General features: G+C 41.3%; 1 protein-coding gene across 2 annotated transcripts in view; it reads left to right on the top strand.

The window, feature by feature from the left end:
- Positions 1–19211, top strand: part of LOC126162064 (putative ATP-dependent RNA helicase TDRD12) — a 429957-nt gene that overhangs the window by 223859 nt on the left and 186887 nt on the right. For both annotated transcript variants that reach the window (XM_049918325.1, XM_049918324.1), the window contains exon 11: positions 406–646. In XM_049918325.1, the coding sequence (XP_049774282.1) occupies positions 406–646 (241 nt within the window). The remainder of the gene's footprint in view (positions 1–405; positions 647–19211) is intronic.

Genomic DNA, 19211 nt, shown 5'->3' with positions numbered 1-19211 from the left:
AAATCCCTGATTACACATTGAGACTGAACTGGTACTGATGGCTAATGATCACTGTGCTGTAGAATCACAAGAGCTGACAGATGTGTGTTGTGGAGGTCTAGTGTTGCCCACCTTGCTGTAAAGGATTTTGCATTGTATGACTAAAATGACCTCCTGTTAGACCTTACTTGTTACTTCTCCTCTCAGGTATTAATTTGTACCTTTTATTGAGAAACATCATGTATTACACAGATTATTTTGGCATAGTAAATAACAGTGGATTGTTTCCATACAGCGTATGAGATGAGATGGGGGTAGTGATTGTGATGGTTGTGGTGATAGTGGAAAATGTTCTATATTTAGGATGAATGTTATGTACTTTTATTTCATTCATTTAGAGAGGTTTTTTTGTGATTCAATTTCCAGGTGAAGCTTATTCTTGCAGAATGCAAACAAGCGTTAAAGAAAAGAGCAGCAGGACTATCTGTATCTTTACAAGTGATAGCTTCATCTGAGAAGTGGTGCTCACCTCTTGAATCTTTTGCTCATAACATTATATCAAATCCAGTAATTTGTATTGGATCTTATTTGGAGGCAGCTGTGTATGCTAAATTGAAGCCAAATCTTTATTTTGTCAAGAGAGCTGATAGAAAGTCCAAACTTCTTGGTAAGTAAAGACATTTTTCTTAAGGTGTGCTTTGTGGAAGTGCAATTATGTTGCTTCCCACGTGGCTGTGTTGTCCTCACAAACATAATGTGTATACATAACAGTATTTTTAAATAACTGCCTGCCAAATAAGAACTTTCAACACATTTCTTTCCATCTAGATGGTTTATACATTCAAAACCGCACATCAAGATCATATACGCAACCTGATCATAAGTATGTGAACACCTATTAATATGGGATATGTCCACCCTTCACTTTTATCATGGCTTGAACTCTACTGGGACACTTTCAGTGAAGTGTCTGGAGGAGAAATGGGGAAATGGCAGCTCATTCTCCCACAGGATCAAGAACCAGAGAAGGTAGTGAAATTGGACCCTGGGGTGTAGAGCGAAAGTGATATTCTGACTCATCCCAGAGGATGTTCTGACTGACTCATTTTGCTGTTACTGCTCCTCTACTGATAGCAGAGGACTCTCCTCCTCTTTTTATACTGGTGGGTCCACTTCTCATGACATCTCGTTGCGTTACATAAGTGCGACTGGATACTTTTGATCAGACAGTGTACTGCACAGAATATTTTGATAAATTTTGTGTGATTCACATTGAAGTAAACCATAATTACATAGTGCTTATGGCAGAAGGTAAGTGTCCACATAACTGCCGGCATATCAATGACTCAAACAAGACAGCCCGCATAGAAATGAAAAAATTGTCGTTGAGTTCGATCTTCATGAATTTTTAAAAACGTTCTTATCAGGAGGAGGGCAAAGTGTTGTAACTTTGTAGTGTGAGTGCATGTAATCAAACAGTGTGTGATACAGGTGCCTCTGTGGCCAGCTTTGAGTGCAGCAAATGCTGTGCTGTGCACCGACAGCCCAGTATAAAGCCCAGCACACTGGGCCCTCACATCACTTATGTTTACTTGCTTATTGTATGCTCCGCTATAAGACTGTATATTGATGTGTTTTTCAGTTATGAGACCTTCTACTGTTCTGTACTTCGTTCAGTATTGTTGTGGTTCTCTTCATGTGGAAGCAGAATAAAACTTGGCTGGTGTTACTTCTGAGACTGTGTCTGTGCAACATTACAACATACTTGGCGATGAGTTTGCTTTTCTATTCTGCGTGTTTTGTTTCTTTGATTCAATATACAGCCAACGTATCATTGAAAGAAGTTCTTCAATTTCTTGCTGAATTTGAGTTCTCAACAATCAGCAGCAGATTCTCCCTTTGGCACTAAACAATTTGGCAACCTCGTTGACACACTAGGTTCCACCACCATTGATGCAATGTCCACCATTTCCTCCAGTGGATGATTTTGCAGAAGATTGGGATGCATATGAGAAACTCCATGAAAAACATTTTCAAGTTTTTAGAATCATTGATCCCAATTTTTGTAAGCCTTAATTTCTGTCATGGATATCTCCTCACGTTTATCACCTTTCCCATCAGCTAGCTTCTCTTCAGGAACCTGCCAGTCTCTACTTTGATGAAACGAGTCAGTTGCTCTCTAATTGTCATTGCAAATGTACTCATGTTATCACTGCTCATGTTGAGTTCTACCATTTTCAAAAGTGGCTACATCAGTCTTACAGAGCTTGAGCAGCAGGACTTCATGGGCTTAGCCATTGGTGCCAGTTTTGTTACTGAGGCCGACCATGACTCCTATGCTGATTTGATGGTTTGTTAACCTATTATATTATGCTTATCCATTACGGATATTTTAGAACCGTGACTGTATATTAATGTAAATACGTTATGCACAACTGCAACCAGTAACTTTTTCAATAATAATGCTTTATTACATTAACCGGTTTTCGAACCCTTTCAGGTTCATCTTCAGATGATTTCGGGAGGATCCGGGAAGTTACATCATTACTGGTAGTAGCATAATGCTGGGTGCTGGTTCTATGGCAGAAAGATGGGTCACACTTTAATGTATCGTCATGACTATACCTTATCTGTCGATATGGATGTAAGTTTAGTTTTTACTTACTGTGACAGTATAGGCGGCTTTTTTCGTATCTGTCTGCCTCCATTTTGGTGTCCTGAACACTTTCACACGAACTATATTAGTTCACACTTTAACAGTGACACTTTACCAGCATCCAGCATGCGCTTTACAACTGTTGCTTATAACAAAGATCTTGACAGAGAGATATGGCATAAGCCTACTTTGTACAGAGATGTGATTTGTTGTTCTTTACATGTGTTAAAGTCGATATAAGGACAAGTTTTTTATCAGAATGCCGATAACATGAGAGCACTAGATGAAATAATAATAAATTACTGGGGAAACTTTATTGACACATTCCTGGGGTCAGATACATCACATGATCACACTGACAGAACCACAGGCACATAGACACAGGCAACAGAGCATGCACAATGTCGGCACTAGTACAGTGTATATCCACCTTTCGCAGCAATGCAGGCTGCTATTCTCCCATGGAGACGATCGTAGAGATGCTGGATGTAGTCCTGTGGAACGGCTTGCCATGCCATTTCCACCTGGCGCCTCAGTTGGACCAGCGTTCGTGCTGGACGTGCAGACCGCGTGAGACGACGCTTCATCCAGTCCCAAACATGCTCAATGGGGGACAGATCCGGAGATCTTGCTGGCCAGGGTAGTTGACTTACACCTTCTAGAGCACGTTGGGTGGCACGGGATACATGCGGACGTGCATTGTCCTGTTGGAACAGCAAGTTCCCTTGCCGGTCTAGGAATGGTAGAACGATGGGTTCGATGACGGTTTGGATGTACCGTGCACTATTCAGTGTCCCCTCGACGATCACCAGTGGTGTACGGCCAGTGTAGGAGATCGCTCCCCACACCATGATGCCGGGTGTTGGCCCTGTGTGCCTCGGTCGTATGCAGTCCTGATTGTGGCGCTCACCTGCACGGCGCCAAACACGCATACGACCATCATTGGCACCAAGGCAGAAGCAACTCTCATCGCTGAAGACGACACGTCTCCATTCGTCCCTCCATTCACGCCTGTCGCGACACCACTGGAGGCGGGCTGCACGATGTTGGGGCGTGAGCGGAAGACGGCCTAACGATGTGCGGGACCGTAGCCCAGCTTCATGGAGACGGTTGCGAATGGTCCTCGCCGATACCCCAGGAGCAACAGTGTCCCTAATTTGCTGGGAAGTGGCGGTGCGGTACCCTACGGCACTGCGTAGGATCCTACGGTCTTGGCGTGCATCCGTGCGTCGCTGCGGTCCGGTCCCAGGTCGACGGGCACATGCACCTTCCGCCGACCACTGGCGACAACATCAATGTACTGTGGAGACCTCATGCCCCACGTGTTGAGCAATTCGGCGGTACGTCCACCCGGCCTCCCGCATGACCACTATACGCCCTCACTCAAAGTCTGTCAACTGCACATACGGTTCACGTCCACGCTGTCGCGGCATGCTACCAGTGTTAAAGACTGCGATGGAGCTCCGTATGCCACGGCAAACTTGCTGACACTGACGGCGGCGGTGCACAAATGCTGCGCAGCTAGCGCCATTCGACGGCCAACACCGCGGTTCCTGGTGTGTCCGCTGTGCCGTGCATGTGATCATTGCTTGTACAGCCCTCTCGCAGTGTCCGGAGGAAGTATGGTGGGTCTGACACACCGGTGTCAATGTGTTCTTTTTTCCATTTCCAGGAGTGTATATATGAATATAATGGAGGAAAACATTCCACGTGGGAAAAATATATCTAAAAAGAAAGATGATGAGACTTACCTAACAAAAGTGCTGGCAGGTCGATAGACACACAAACAAACACAAACATACACACAAAATTCTAGCTTTCGCAACCAACGGTTGCCTCGTCAGGAAAGAGGGAAGGAGAGGGAAAGACAAAAGGATTTGGGTTTTAAGGGGGAGGGTAAGGAGTCATTTCAATCCCGGGAGCGGAAAGACTTACCTTAGGGGGAAAAAAGGACAGGTATAAACTCGCACACACACACACATCCATCCGCATATACACAGACACAAGCAGACCCTAAGGTAAGTCTTTCCGCTCCCGGGACTGGAATGACTCCTTACCCTCTCCCTTAAAATCCACATCCTTTCGTCTTTCCCTCTCCTTCCCTCTTTCCTGATGAGGCAACAGTTTGTTGCGAAAGCTTGAATTTTGTGTGTATGTTTGTGTTCGTCTGTGTGTCTGTCGACCTGCCAGCATTTTCATTTGGTAAGTCACATTATCTTTGTTTATATATATAAACTGCCTGTAACATACAAGTAGAAATAACATATCAGATCACCTGACATTTGTTCTTGTAGTAATTTATTATTATTTCATCTAGTGCTCTCATGTTATCGGCATTCTGATAAAAAACTTGTCCTTATATCGACTTCAACACATGTAAAGAACAACAAATCACATCTCTGTACAAAGTAGGCTTATGCCATATCTCTCTGTCAAGATCTTTGTTATAAGCAACAGTTGTAAAGCGCATGCTGGATGCTGGTAAAGTGTCACTGTTAAAGTGTGAACTAATATAGTTCGTGTGAAAGTGTTCAGGACACCAAAATGGAGGCAGACAGATACGAAAAAAGCCGCCTATACTGTCACAGTAAGTAAAAACTAAATTTACATCCATATCGACAGATAAGGTATAGTCATGACGATACATTAAAGTGTGACCCATCTTTCTGCCATAGAACCAGCACCCAGCATTATGCTACTACCAGTAATGATGTAACTTCCCGGATCCTCCTTAAATCATCTGAAGATGAACCTGAAAGGGTTCAAAAACCGGTTAATGTAATAAAGCATTATTATTGAAAAAGTTACTGGTTGCAGTTGTGTATAACTTATTTACAACCTATTATATGCCTGGCTTCTGATAGGAAAGTTCATCAACATGCTGTACAATGTGAAATCCCTCTCTCACAGATGTTCTGAATATTGCTCAGGCTTTTGAAGTATCTAGGGCAGTAGGAAATTGATAGAAGCATGATGTGAAGCATCCGTCATTGTTTCCTCTCCTTGGCCACCATCGGTTAGCTCATGGGCAAGGAGATGACATAGCAACCATGGCCACCGTGCCGCATGGGGCAGCTCCACGCTAAGCAGCAGCAGTCTGTGTCACAACGGGAGCCATGTGCTCCTCTTCCAAAGTGCCCTTATTGTTTTGTTCAACATGAGTGGACAGCGTGCCCAAATCAATGTTCAACCGTTGAAAAAAAAAATAAAAAAAGGGAGAGAGAGGGGGACATATTGTGTGTGTGTGTGTGTGTGTGTGTGTGTGTGTGTGTGTGTGTGTGTGTGTGTGTGTGCGCGCGCGTGCGTGCGTGCGTGCGTGCGTGCAACTCTCCCTCCTTCACCATACATGAACCTGGATGTGAATAGTATTTCCCAAGTAACGGTAGCCCCAAACAAACTTTACAATGAAGTAATTGTGATGGACAAAATTTTAAAAATGCAATTAGTGATGTTGTTAAATTCTTAAATCTACGTTGATCTTGGATCACAAGGGTTGGTCCCTACATCTCATCAGTTAGTGAGGATATTGGGATAGTTTCCAACTTCTGTAGTGTACATAACAGTTGCTTGGCCTTTAATCTTTCTAGTAGTGGATGATGCCAAACTGGAAACTTATTTGGGTTAAGTTCCTTCAAAATTTTTGGGTTCTCTCTTTCTAGAGAAGTGCATCTGGAATCGGTTCAGCTTCTGTACCATTAACTGCACACGCTCAGCTTGGAACATACCTCCCTGTTTTCTGGGAGGTTAGGGTGTGCTACCGATTTTAAGACTCACATCACAATGAAACTGAAGGCGTGCCCCCATTTTTTTTCGTGCCCACTCAGACCAGGTAGCTTCATGGGAGAAAGTTAGATTGGAACTAGATCAACTTACGTTTTTGGGTGTTATGATGCCTCTCTCCTGTAGTGAATGGTTACTCTGTTGGCAATTGTCAAAAAACCTAAGACAGCATTTGGCTCTGTGGTAACTTTAAAGTGTCTATAAATTTACATTCTGTTACTGACACCTCTCTCTTACCCTGTTCAGATGAACTCTTAGTATGGCTTTCCAGGGGCCAATATTTTTCCAAAATAGATTTGTCAGAATCCTACTTACAACTGCCTCTAGATAAAGATTCTGAATATGTCCTAGTAGTGAATACCCCCTTCGAGTTATATCAATACCAGCAGCTGCCATCCTACATGGCTAGCACCCTTGCCATTTTGCAATGATTTTTGGAGCAACTTTTTGCCTCTGTGCCCAGGTGCATTTACCAACTGTATGGTATTGTGTGGTCTGAGGTTCCTCAATAGATGAACATTTGTGGAACTGTCATGCCTTGTTCACAGTGCCACAGGCTGCTGCTTTGAAATGTAACTTGGACAAATCACAATTTTTCAGCCATCTATCATCTATCTCGGTTATGAAGTCTTGCTTGCTGGTTCAAGTCTTTAAGCCAACAAGGCGATGCCATTACATCTTTGCTGCATCCTACCAATGTCAAAGAGTTGCAAGCCTTTCTCAGAAAGATTATGTACTAACATAAATTTGTTCCTGATGCAACCACATTGGCCCAGCCATTTCATGCGTTTTTACTTTTTTACATGAAGATGTCCCTTTTCACTGGTTGCCCACCTGTGAGCACGCTTTTGTCCTATTAAGTAAAAATTGTACTTGGCACCTTGCTTTGTTACCTAACCAACATCTTGTTTTGGCCATGGTCACCTCCCTGCATGGCCTTGGGGCCATTCTCATGCATAGATATGCAGACCGATCCGAAGGCCCTATTACGTACACTTCCAAAACTACAACAGCACTACTCACAGGTAGAAAAAAGAAGCCTTTGCTGTTGTGTACGTGTTCAAAAAATTTCGTGTTTTCCCATACATTTCTAAGTCTTGCTGATCACAAACCTCTGGTTTCTCTTTTCAGTCCTTCTGCATCTTTACTGGACAAAGTGGCCCATCGCCTGCAACACTTTGCTCTGTTTCTGTCACACTGTAACTATGAGGTTCATTTACAACCAACATACAACACGCTAATGTGGATGAACTTTCTCGTTGCAGATTAGTCCTGATCCAGCATTTGATCAGGATGAACTGTTGTCTTTCCATTTGGACATCAAAGCCCAAAACACCTTGTATGGTTTTTCCATTACTAGTAAGCAGATTTCGGAGGCCGTTGAGGGCGATCTGGTCTTACGTCAGGTTTTTCAATTTGTCCACCAAGCCTGACCGAATAAACCACTGGGCTGATCCTTGGATTCTTCACATAATTATTATGCTCTCCGCCACCACCTCTCAGTTCTTCTTGATGGTGTGTTTCTGTTGGTTACCGAAGAGTCAGCGCCCAGCGTTGTAATCCCTTCTGCATTGCACTGCGATGTCATGTTCTTTCTCCACCTGGACCGTTGTGATGTTTCTCATACAAAATTTCTGGACCACCGCTGTGTGTTTGGCCAGGTGTTGACAATGAGACCATCCAACTCCAGTGTGCCACTCATCATATGGCACCACCGGTTTCTCTTTCACAGAGTCCCCATCCCCCAGTGCACCTGGGAGCATATTCATGTTGGTTTTAAGGGTCCGTTCGTTAACTCCTTTTGGCTTGTAGTGGTTGATGCTTTTATCGGAATTTGCTTATGTGGTTTGCTACCCATCTACATCCACAGCGGGTATGGGTATGACCTTCTCAAAGATATTTTCCGTAGAGAGATTGTTGTGTGTGTTTGTGATGGACAACGGCCTATAGTTTGTGTCTCAAGATTTTGAAGATTTTTATACAACGAGTGACATCCAGCATGTTACAACCCCTCCCTTCGTCCCCAGTCCAATGGAGAGGTGGAGCAGCTGGTCTGTACATTCAAAACCCAAATGAAAAAATATATCATTCAATCTTCTCCTGAGGAACCCCTAGCTACTTTCTTGATTTCATATAGGTTCATTCCAGTCAGCAAGTGTAGCCTGGAGGAGCTGCTTCATGGCTGCCAGCCCTTTATGCTGCTTTATCTGCTCCAGCTGATGCCTTGCCATCCCCCGGCACCTGCCTCGTGGCCAGTTCATCTGGGCTCCGTCATTTGGGCTTGCAGATTTGGCTGTTACCCTAAGTGGATACAATCAGACATCCAACGTTGCCAAGGCTGCCACCTCTGCTTCTTACACATTTCCAGTGGCTTGGTGTCAAGACACTACAACCAGCTCCATTCACGTGTGACCAACTGCATACTGGAGAGCTCTCCATCCCCATGGCCACCTCCACCATCTGCACTGGCCTTCACGGTGCAATCCATACCTCTTCTGGCTCCAGATCTATCTTCGATCAAAGTGCCATCGCCACCAGGTTGAGTAGTCAGCGCTGGGCTGCCTCCATCTTTGCAGCCCCTATCACCATCACCGTTTTAATTGTTGCCTCCATAGCTGAGTGCCTACCGGGATGTGGACATGGATACAGCACCATAATCATCAGTGCCCCTTACAGCTTCTTACAGAGGAGTGGGCACCAAGTCTATCTGCGCATGAATCATTGCAGACCATATTCTCCTGTGACAGTACGACACCTGTTCCAGCAGTTGTCACCAACCAATGAAGACATGTACATCTCCACTATGAATGCTTTTTCCCAAGAGGGAAGATTTATTGTAAACCTATAGTGCGAGTGTGCATAATCAAACAGCATGTGATACAAGTGCCTCCATGGCTGGCCTAGAGACATCACCTCGCAACCTGGACAGACAGGGCAGCAAGCCCTGTGCCATGTGCACAACAGTAAAGTATAAGCCCGATGCACTGGGCCCTCAATCACTTATGTTTGCTTGCTTATTATACGCTCCTCTATGAGACTGTGTATTGATGTGTTCTATAGTTATGAAGGTTTGTACTGTTCTATACTTCATTCAGTGTTGTTGCGGATCTCTTCATGTGGAAGCAGAATAAAACTAGGTTGGTGATACTACTGATATTGTGACTGTACAACATCGCAACAGAAAGGTAGAAAATGACAAAGGAAAATTTTAAATGTACAACAGTTGAAGAAAGGCTTAGTTTTCTTGAATATTCAAATAGTTGTGCATGATACAAGAAAAGTTGTGTAAGAGAGATGAATGAAGAAAGCTCAGCCAGCTTGTCAATGTGTACTGTTCACAACTGATAAGTGGCGTGAGTGTTAAGCATTGTTGGGTAGCTGATTTTCAGTCACTTCCACCATCTTGCCACTCTTCTTCACAAAATATAATTCACAGTTGTTGATTTTATCTCGGAAGTTTTAATTTACGGTGAAATATTTGCCTTATGTGTGTCATTCTTTTCGTAGCACAGAGATTCAGATAGTTAATAACTACACAGAAATGAACAGCTTCTCTGTTGCTTATATCTGTAGCAGCTATGAGCCAACATTCCAGAAATTTAGTTTATATTTGTTGAAACAATTCCTCTTGCCATAAAGATTAAATATTTCTTTGCATAGTCTGTATCATCTTTCCTTGTTTAAACATTCAAATAATATAAGGACTAAAGGTAGCAACTCACCGAACACTAGAGATCCTGAATTGTACGGAGCTCGACAAGGGTATGGGGTTGTGTTGTTTGGAGTAAGTTGGGGGTTTGGGGAGGGGTGAAAGGAGGTAGTGTGTGGGAGTGAGTGTTGGAGAAGGATGGCTGTTGTTGGGGATGGAGAGGCATAGGAATGGAGGAAAGAGAGACAGCAAATTTATGGGATAGGAATGTGGCACAGGCACCAGCACAAATGAGGTCATTCTGGCTACAGGCAGAGGGAGTTGCATGCAGTGCACAATGGTAGAGAGGAGTAAATTGTGGGGGGGAAACATACTAGAGGAAGTTATGGTCCTGTTGGACACACTGAGGTCGGTGTGGGGTAGGGGCCTAGAGGAGGTTGAAGCCAGGAGCAATACAGAAGTGAAGCATGCATTGCAGGACAACTCCCAGCTACATAATTTAGAGGTGCATGTGTTGGAGGGAAGGATCCATATGGATCGACTTGTGAAGTAGCCATTGAAACCAAGTACTTTGTACTCGGCAAAGTGTTCTGCCAACTGGTGCTCAGCTCTTCTTTTGGCCACAGTTTGGCAGGAGCCGTTCCTTTGGGTGGGTATCTGGTTGGTGGTCATGCTGACATAAAAATTGCAGTAGCAGTGTGTCTGTCTCTTTGATAGGACAAGTGAAGCCTGTGATGGATCTGGAGTAGGATGTAGCAGGTGGTCATATCGGACTGGTCTTGAATGTGGGTCTTCCACTGGGGTATGATCCATGTGGCAAGGGGTTTGGAGTATGTTTGGTATAATGATGGACTAGGATTTTTGTAGATTTGGTGGGAGGCAGAATGCCACTCTGGAATCAGTGGGATGGAAGATGGCTAGGGTATTTGTCATTACTGGTCCCAGTGATCTATAGCTGAAGCCCGGGGAAAGGATATATTTTTTTTCTTGTGAAGAAAATGCATTCTGTATCATCAGATGCTCTTCCTGTACCAAGATTTTTCCACACTTTTGTTAACTTTTTACGAGTTATCTAACCAGAATAGATAGAACACTTTTGTTGACATCTTTTGCTGTTTTTACTGTCCTGCAAATATAAGGAACAAATGTTTACCATTTCACAGTCTTATTAGTCAAACACAATATTATTGTACCCGGGAGTGAGGGCACCTCAGGTGACTTATTGTGAGCTTTTATCATGGTAGTTCAACAAGACAGTACAAACCACTTGACAATATCTGCACTACTGTCTTGAAATTATGACAGTGTGATGTGCTTTCCTTGGTCAGCACTGGGCTTGTTTACTGTAATGTCAAAAGTGTTTCTTATAATGACTGTGGGAGACAAAATACAATAATACCATTGTTAGGTATTGCACACTAATCCATACGAGTTCAGTGGTGTGTCAGATTAATAAATTGCTACATTATTTGAGTTGTATTCTGCAACACACTGTGGTTTATCAGTTTTTTATCCAGTTTTCCAGTTAGTGTTTTCCATCTACAGCATTTCTGTTGTGTTACTGGCGGTGTGCATCCTTGCTTCACTTTTGTCATGCTACTTGATGAGAAGCTGTGTAACAGGATTTCTGTTAGTTTCAGTGTCAACACATAATTTTTCTGTTGCCCTTTTTTCTATGAGCAGTAACACATAAAATACCAATGGAATGAGTCAGGTCTTCAATATCACCTATATGCTTAGCGCATGCACCTGTTCTAAATAGATCATCATGACTTTTACCACTATCTTGCAATTTTTTTCAGCAAATTGTGAAACCCAGGTGTTTTTTGCTGCACTTCTATCTATATAAGGATTAATATGAATATAATAGACGGAAACATTCCACGTGGGAAAAATATATCTATATCTATGTATGTTTGTGTTTGTTTGTGTGTTTATCGACCTGCCAGCGCTTTTGTTTGGAAAGATATATATAAGGATTAAGATAAATCAGTCTGAAAGCCACACAGTACTAATGGTTTATGCCAAACCCACTTTGTTTGGATAGACTAATTTGTAAAAGGATTGTCATCTTCTGATCAGAAGTAGAATTTCTTCAGTGCAAAGCTCATTAGATAACTTAAACACACTGTACAATACCGTATTTACTTGAATCTAAGCTGCATTTGAATCTAAGCTGCACCTGAAAAATGAGACTTGAAATCAAGGGAAAAAAATTTTCCCGAATCTAAGCCGCACCTAAAATTTGAGACACTAAATTCAAGGGGACAGAAAAGATTTAGACCGCACCTCCATATTGAAACAAAGTTGGTCCATTGTAACATGAGACACAATTTAGGTCAAATGGATGAAGATACAGCCACAGTAGTTTGGTTCGAGTCATAAGCTTAACAGTTAAACTTTACCGAGTAGCCACTGCTATGTGTCAGGTGCTCCGTCCGTATTTATGAGGATATCCTTCCTTTCTCCTGTGCTTCAGCTGGTTTGAATCGATTGCTTATTTTGCTTTGATCTGATAAGTGCCGTTCTCTTTGTTGTAGGTGTTTACGTCACCCCTAAGCTGAAAATGTATTATTCTACTGTGTCATGCATTGTTTGTTGCGTTCTGATAATGAGTGTTTACGACATGTCGCCGCTCGCGGCATGGCTTGCTTTTGTGTGCCCTACCGCCGTTACAATAAAAAAAAAAAGAGAGGAATTGTCTCATATGCGAAACAATGGCAAGAGACTGCTATTTGTTGTTACTTACACTACTGCTTTCTTTGATAATGATGAATAAGAACCAAATAATAGACTGCATGTGATAGAAGAAGTTCTAACGAGAGGTTAGCGAAAATTTTTCTCCGTTTGAAAATCTTTGCAGAAACCTCTTTAGTACATTACATTCTGCACAGAAATTAGGGTCATCTTAGATTTAAAAATCTAGTCAGCTGTTGTGCTTCATTTCTGACTGTATCACTATTCAGCATAAGAATAATACATAAACATGACATGATATGTATATTCTTCCGCGTTTGCTGTTGTCTCACTCTACTTTCGTAGTTTATTAGGCAGACAGGATTTAAATGAGATAGCAGCAAACATGAAAGAATACATGGCATAATGTTTACATTCTTCTACCTTTTCTTTTAATTGATTTACTGACGCTGAGGTTTTGGCACCAGTATTTATCTTTGTGCCTGCAAAGCATGCCTGTGTAGTGCTACATATATTCGATGGCAAAGTTAGTTGTGGCAGCACCTACAAACATTTTTCAGAACTTCCGCTTACTTTGCACTTGATTCTAAGCCGCAGGCAGTTTTTTGGATTACAAAAACTGGAAAAAAAAATGCGGCTTATATTCGAGTAAATACGGTACATTTTCACTTTATTGACAGTATTTCTTACCTGCAATTAACAGTTTTCTCGTTGCTGGCAAAATTCTCATGGAAGTAACACTTCCTCAGAATTAAATTAAACAATATCAAGACCAAGTTTTGAATATGTGTGTTTAGAAAGTAGCAGTAATTTTCAACTCATTTTCCCATGTCACGATAAGACAGATAGCTGTAAGATTCACAAATCATGTATATGACAGTTGAGAATTTTGTGAATACATAGTATTTACCATAATGCAAGTGGAGTACAAGTACAGCTGATGACCAAAACATGTGGGTCCCTCTCATTCTGAGGTCTGAGTCACTTGTCCTTCCATTCCAACATTTCCCAATCTATCCTCCTTTTCTTCCCATGGAATGAACTATTTTTCTTTTACAGTTAAATTCCGGCCAACAGTTCAACCACGAGGAATGCCACTGTCTTCACAAATTTGAAATTTACTCCATTATAGAACAGAAAAGCAGTGAGAATAACACTATGACATCAATCCTGACAAATAATTGTGCACACAGTTGATTGAAAATGAGGCAAAAAGATGAAAAAAGAAGTAAAACAACAAATTCAGTAGTACATTTCAATGAAGTTGCTTGGAATTTGAGCAGATACTGATAGATTTGGATCAAAATTCAGCTGAGCTTGTTATCATATGCACAGCACACACATTATTGAGTGGCAGCATATCTGAACACGTTCATATTATGTTAGCCCCGCTGCTTTTTAAAACCATCTCAAACTCTGACTTCAGCTTCAGCAGTTGATTTTTAGTATTTTAATTTTTGTATCTGCAGAGGAAATTTCTTTAGGTCTTAATATTTCAGGGTCTCTTACAGCAATGATTATCTGAACTGGATGGAAAGTCACATAATCTGCAAGCACACACTTGTGAACTAACTGGATAGCAACCTTTGATGTGTAGAACCCCGTGAACCATTTAGAAGATCCTGTATTTCTCAATTTAATTTCTAACCTTAGGAAATTGCAGAATATTTTAAGAGTCTGGTTCAATCCTTCCACTCGATACAAAACTTAATAACAACCAGTTCTGGACGTGATGAAGATGATTGTGATCTTTGTTAAAATCACTTGTGCAAGGCCATTTGTCACTACCTGGTATCTGTCAGGCATCAAAATGATCCAAGTTTGTCCTCAGAACCCAGGTGACAGGTATCATTCATTCCAGCATCTCCATCAAAATCTGTACTCTGCAAAACGTCTGTGAAATGCATGGCAAAAGAAACTTCTCTTCGATGTTCTTAGTAGGGTTGCTTAGTGTATAGAACAAGGGGGGAATGACTGCTTAAATGCCTCTTTGTTTACTTTAACTAGTCTGAGCTTGTCTTTGCAGTTTATGTACAAGAGATACATAGGGATTTTAGTATATTCTAAGGTACTGGTCCTTGAAACATGGTATGTACACTTTTGTAAGATAATTGGTGTATCTTAAAGTGTCTGCTAGTTTCAAGTATTTTGATATCTCTGTATTTCTCTCCCATGAGCTAAACAAACCTGTGACCTTCTTTTTTATGTATTCAGTATTCCCTGGCAGCCCTGTTTGGTATGTGCCCCACATACTTTGGCAATTTTTGAGAACTGGTTACAAAAGTTCTTTGTAAGTGGTCTGTTTTGTACAATGATTTCATTTTCCCTGTATCCTACCAATGAACTAAAGTCTGCCTGCCACCTGACACGCTGTAACACAGCCTTTGTGATCATTTCACTTCACATCCCTGTAAATAAATACACCCAAATATCTATATATGTTGTAACTGATTAATATCGTAGACTTAAGATACTACAATTTTTTCATTTTATGAAATTCACGGTTGTATATTTCTGAGCATTTAATGCAAGTTACTAACCTTTGTATCAATTTGAAATAATACCAAGATTTTATTGAATATTTTGGCAGCCTTTTCCCAGACAGTACTTCACTATAGGTAACAGCATCATTTGCAAAAAGTCTAAGGTTAATGTTAACAGTGTTTGCAAGTTCATTAATATGTGACATGATCAACATGGTTCCCGTGACACTTACCTACAGCATGTCTGAAATTACTGCTGCATGTGTCGATGACACTTCAGCCAAGATAACATACTCCCTCCTCCATACCAAAAAGTTCTCACTCCACTTACAAACTTTGCTTGATATCACACACGATCTTACTTTCGATAATAAATGTAGGTGTGGTACTGAGTCAAATGCTTTTTGCAGTCAAGAAATATTGCATTTCCCTGACAGCTTTGTTGCATGGCTTTCAGAACGTCATGTTAGAAAACATGAATTGCTTTTTTGCATGACAAATGTTTCTTGAATCGATACTGGTTGGTATGGAGGAGTTAATTCTCTTTGAGACGCCACATTATGTTTGAGCTCAGAATAAGTTCTATGATTGTACAAGAGATTGATGTCAAAGATATTGTATGGTAGCTTAATAGATAACTTATGCTACCCTTCTTGTAGATTGATATGCTTGTGTGTTCTCTGAATCTTTGTATACAGTTTTTCATTTGAGGGATCAGTGGTTTCTTATAGTTAAGGGGGCTAACTTGGACACAAATTCTGTGAACAATCTAATATGGAATCCACTGGGCTCTGGCGGTTTGTTCGATTTTAACAATTTCAGCTGTTTCATATGCACTGACACTGTCATATCCATATCACTCATCTTTGCAGTGGTGCAAGGATTGAGCTGGGGCTATCCCCCTGAATTTTCCTTTGTAAAGGGACATTTGAAAGTGGAGTTAAATGTTTTTGCTTTTGCTTTACTACTCTCAGTTTTAATTCCTGTGTTATCTGTTCATCTGTGAGTGGTTGTTGTTGTGGTCTTCAGTCCTGAGACTGGTTTGATGCAGCTCTCCATGCTACTCTATCCTGTGCAAGCTTCTTCATCTCCCAGTACCTGCTGCAACCTACATCCTTCTGAATATGTTTAGTGTATTCATCTCTTGGTCTCCCTCTAAGATTTTTACCCTCCACGCTGCCCTCCAATACTAAATTGGTGATCCCTCGATGTCTCAGAACATGTCCTACCAACCGATCCCTTCTTCTGGTCAAGTTGTGCCACAAGCTCCTCTTCTCCCCAATTCTATTCAATACCTCCTCATTAATTATGTGATCAACCCATCTAATCTTCAGCATTCTTCTGTAGCACCACATTTCGAAAGCTTCTATTCGCTTCTTGTCTAAGCTATTTATCGTCCATGTTTCACTTCCATACATGGCTACACTCCGTACAAATACTTTCAGAAACGACTTCCTGACACTTAAACCAATACTCGATGTTAACAGATTTCCCGTCTTAAGAAACGCTTTCCTTGCCATTGCCAGTCTACATTTTATATCCTCTCTACTTCGACCATCATCAGTTATTTTGCTCCCCAAATAGCAAAACTCCTTTACTACTTTAAGTATCTCATTTCCTAATCTAATCCCCTCAGCATCACCCGACTTAATTCGATTACATTCCATTATCCTCATTTTGCTTTTGTTGATGTTCATCTTATACCCTCCTTTCAAGACACTGTCCATTCTGTTCAACTGCTGTTCCAAGTCCTTTGCTATCTCTGACAGAATTACAATGTCATCGGCGAACCTCAAAGTTTTTATTTCTTCTCCATGGACTTTAATACCTACTCCGAACTTTTCTTTTGTTTCCTTTATTGCTTGCTCAATATACAGATTGAATAACATCGGGGATAGGCTACAACCCTGTCTCACTCCCTTCCCAACCACTGCTTCCCTTTCATACCCCTCGACTCTTACAACTGCCATCTGCTTTCTGTACAAATTGTAAATAGCCTTTCGCTCTCTGTATTTTATCCCTGCCATCTTCAGAATTTGAAAGAGAGTATTCCAATCAACATTGTCAAAAGCTTTCTCTAAGTCTACAAATGCTAGAAATGTAGGTTTGCCTTTCCTTAATCTTTCTTCTAAGATAAGTCATAGGGTCAGTATTGCCTCACGTGTTACAACATTTCTACGGAATCCAAACTGATCTTCCCCGAGGTCAGCTTCTATCAGTTTTTCCATTCGTCTGTAAATAATTCGCATTAGTATTTTGCAGCTGTGACTTATTAAACTGATAGTTCGGTAATTTTCACATCTGTCAACACCTGCTTTCTTTGGGATTGGGATTATTATATTCTTCTTGAAGTCTGATTTTCACATCTGTCAACACCTGCTTTCTTTGGGTTTGGGATTATTATATTCTTCTTGAAGTCTGTGGGTATTTCGCCTGTCTCATACATCTTGCTCACCAGATGGTAGAGTTTTGTCAGGACTGGCTCTCCCAAGGTTGTCAGTAGTTCTAATGGAATGTTGTCTACTCCAGGGGCCTTGTTTCGACTCAGGTCTTTCAGTGTTTCGTCAAACTCTTCACGCAGTATCATATCTCCCATTTCATCTTCATCTACATCCTCTTCCATTTCCATAATATTGTCCACAAGAACATCGCCCTTGTATAGACGCTCTATATACTCCTTCCACCTTTCTGCTTTCCCTTCTTTGCTTAGAACTGGGTTTCCATCAAAGCTCTTGATATTCATGCAAGTGGTTCTCCTTTCTCCAAAGGTCTCTTTAATTTTCCTGTAGGCAGCATCTATCTTGCCCCTAGTGAGATAAGCCTCTACATCCTTACATTTGTCCTCTAGCCATCCCTGCTTAGCCATTTTGCACTTCCTGTCAATATCATTTTTGAGACGTTTGTATTCCTTTTTGCCTGCTTCATTTACTGCATTTTTATATTTTCTCCTTTCATCAATTAAATTCAATATTTCTTCTGTTACCCAAGGGTTTCTACTAGCCCTCGTCTTTTTACCTATTTGATCCTCTGCTGCCTTCACTATTTCATCCCTCAAAGCTACCCATTCTTCTTCTACTGTATTTCTTTCCCCCATTCCTGTCAATTGTTCCCTTATGCTCTTCCTGAAACTCTGTACAATATCTGGTTCTTTCAGTTTATCCAGGTCCCATCTCCTTAAATTCCCACCTTTTTGCAGTTTCTTCAGTTTTACTCTACAGTTCATAACCAATAGATTGTGGTCAGAGTCCACATCTGCCCCTGGAAATGTCTTACAATTTAAAACCTGGTCCCTAAATCTCTGTCTTACCATTATATAATCTATCTGATACCTTTTAGTATCTCCAGGATTCTTCCATGGATACAGCCTTCTTTTATGATTCTTAAACCAAGAATTAGCTATGATTAAGTTATGCTCAGCACAAAATTCTACCAGGCGGCTTCCTCTTTCACTTCTTGGCCCCAATCCATATTCACCTACTATGTTTCCTTCTCTCCCTTTTCCTACTGATGAATTCCAGTCACCCATGACTATTAAATTTTCGTCTCCCTTCACTACCTGAATAATTTCTTTTATCTCATCATACATTTCATCAATTTCTTCGTCATCTGCAGAGCTAGTTGGCATATAAACTTGTACTACTGTAGTAGGTGTGGGCTTCGTATCTATCTTGGCCACAATAATGCGTTCACTATGCTGTTTGTAGTAGCTTACCCGTACACCTATTTTTTTATTCAGATTTTCTGTGGGTTTTGTGAAAGGTCACTGGATAACATTCTTCTACAGCAGTTATTGAAGGCTTCACAAATTGTCCTTTAGACAGCCAAACAAGTGTCATTTAGCATATCTCTATCTGTATCTCTATGCTTTGTTTTATACACATCGTGCAGTAGTTGCAGTTTCTTTAGAAATTTCCTTATAGAGGCTGTATATATGTTGGGTTCCTTCCATAATGAATTTATCCACTGC

Source organism: Schistocerca cancellata, chromosome 2 (assembly GCF_023864275.1).
Source record: "Schistocerca cancellata isolate TAMUIC-IGC-003103 chromosome 2, iqSchCanc2.1, whole genome shotgun sequence".
In the NCBI taxonomy this organism is placed as follows: Eukaryota; Metazoa; Arthropoda; class Insecta; order Orthoptera; family Acrididae; genus Schistocerca; species Schistocerca cancellata.
This window is presented reverse-complemented; position numbering and strand designations above follow the sequence as displayed.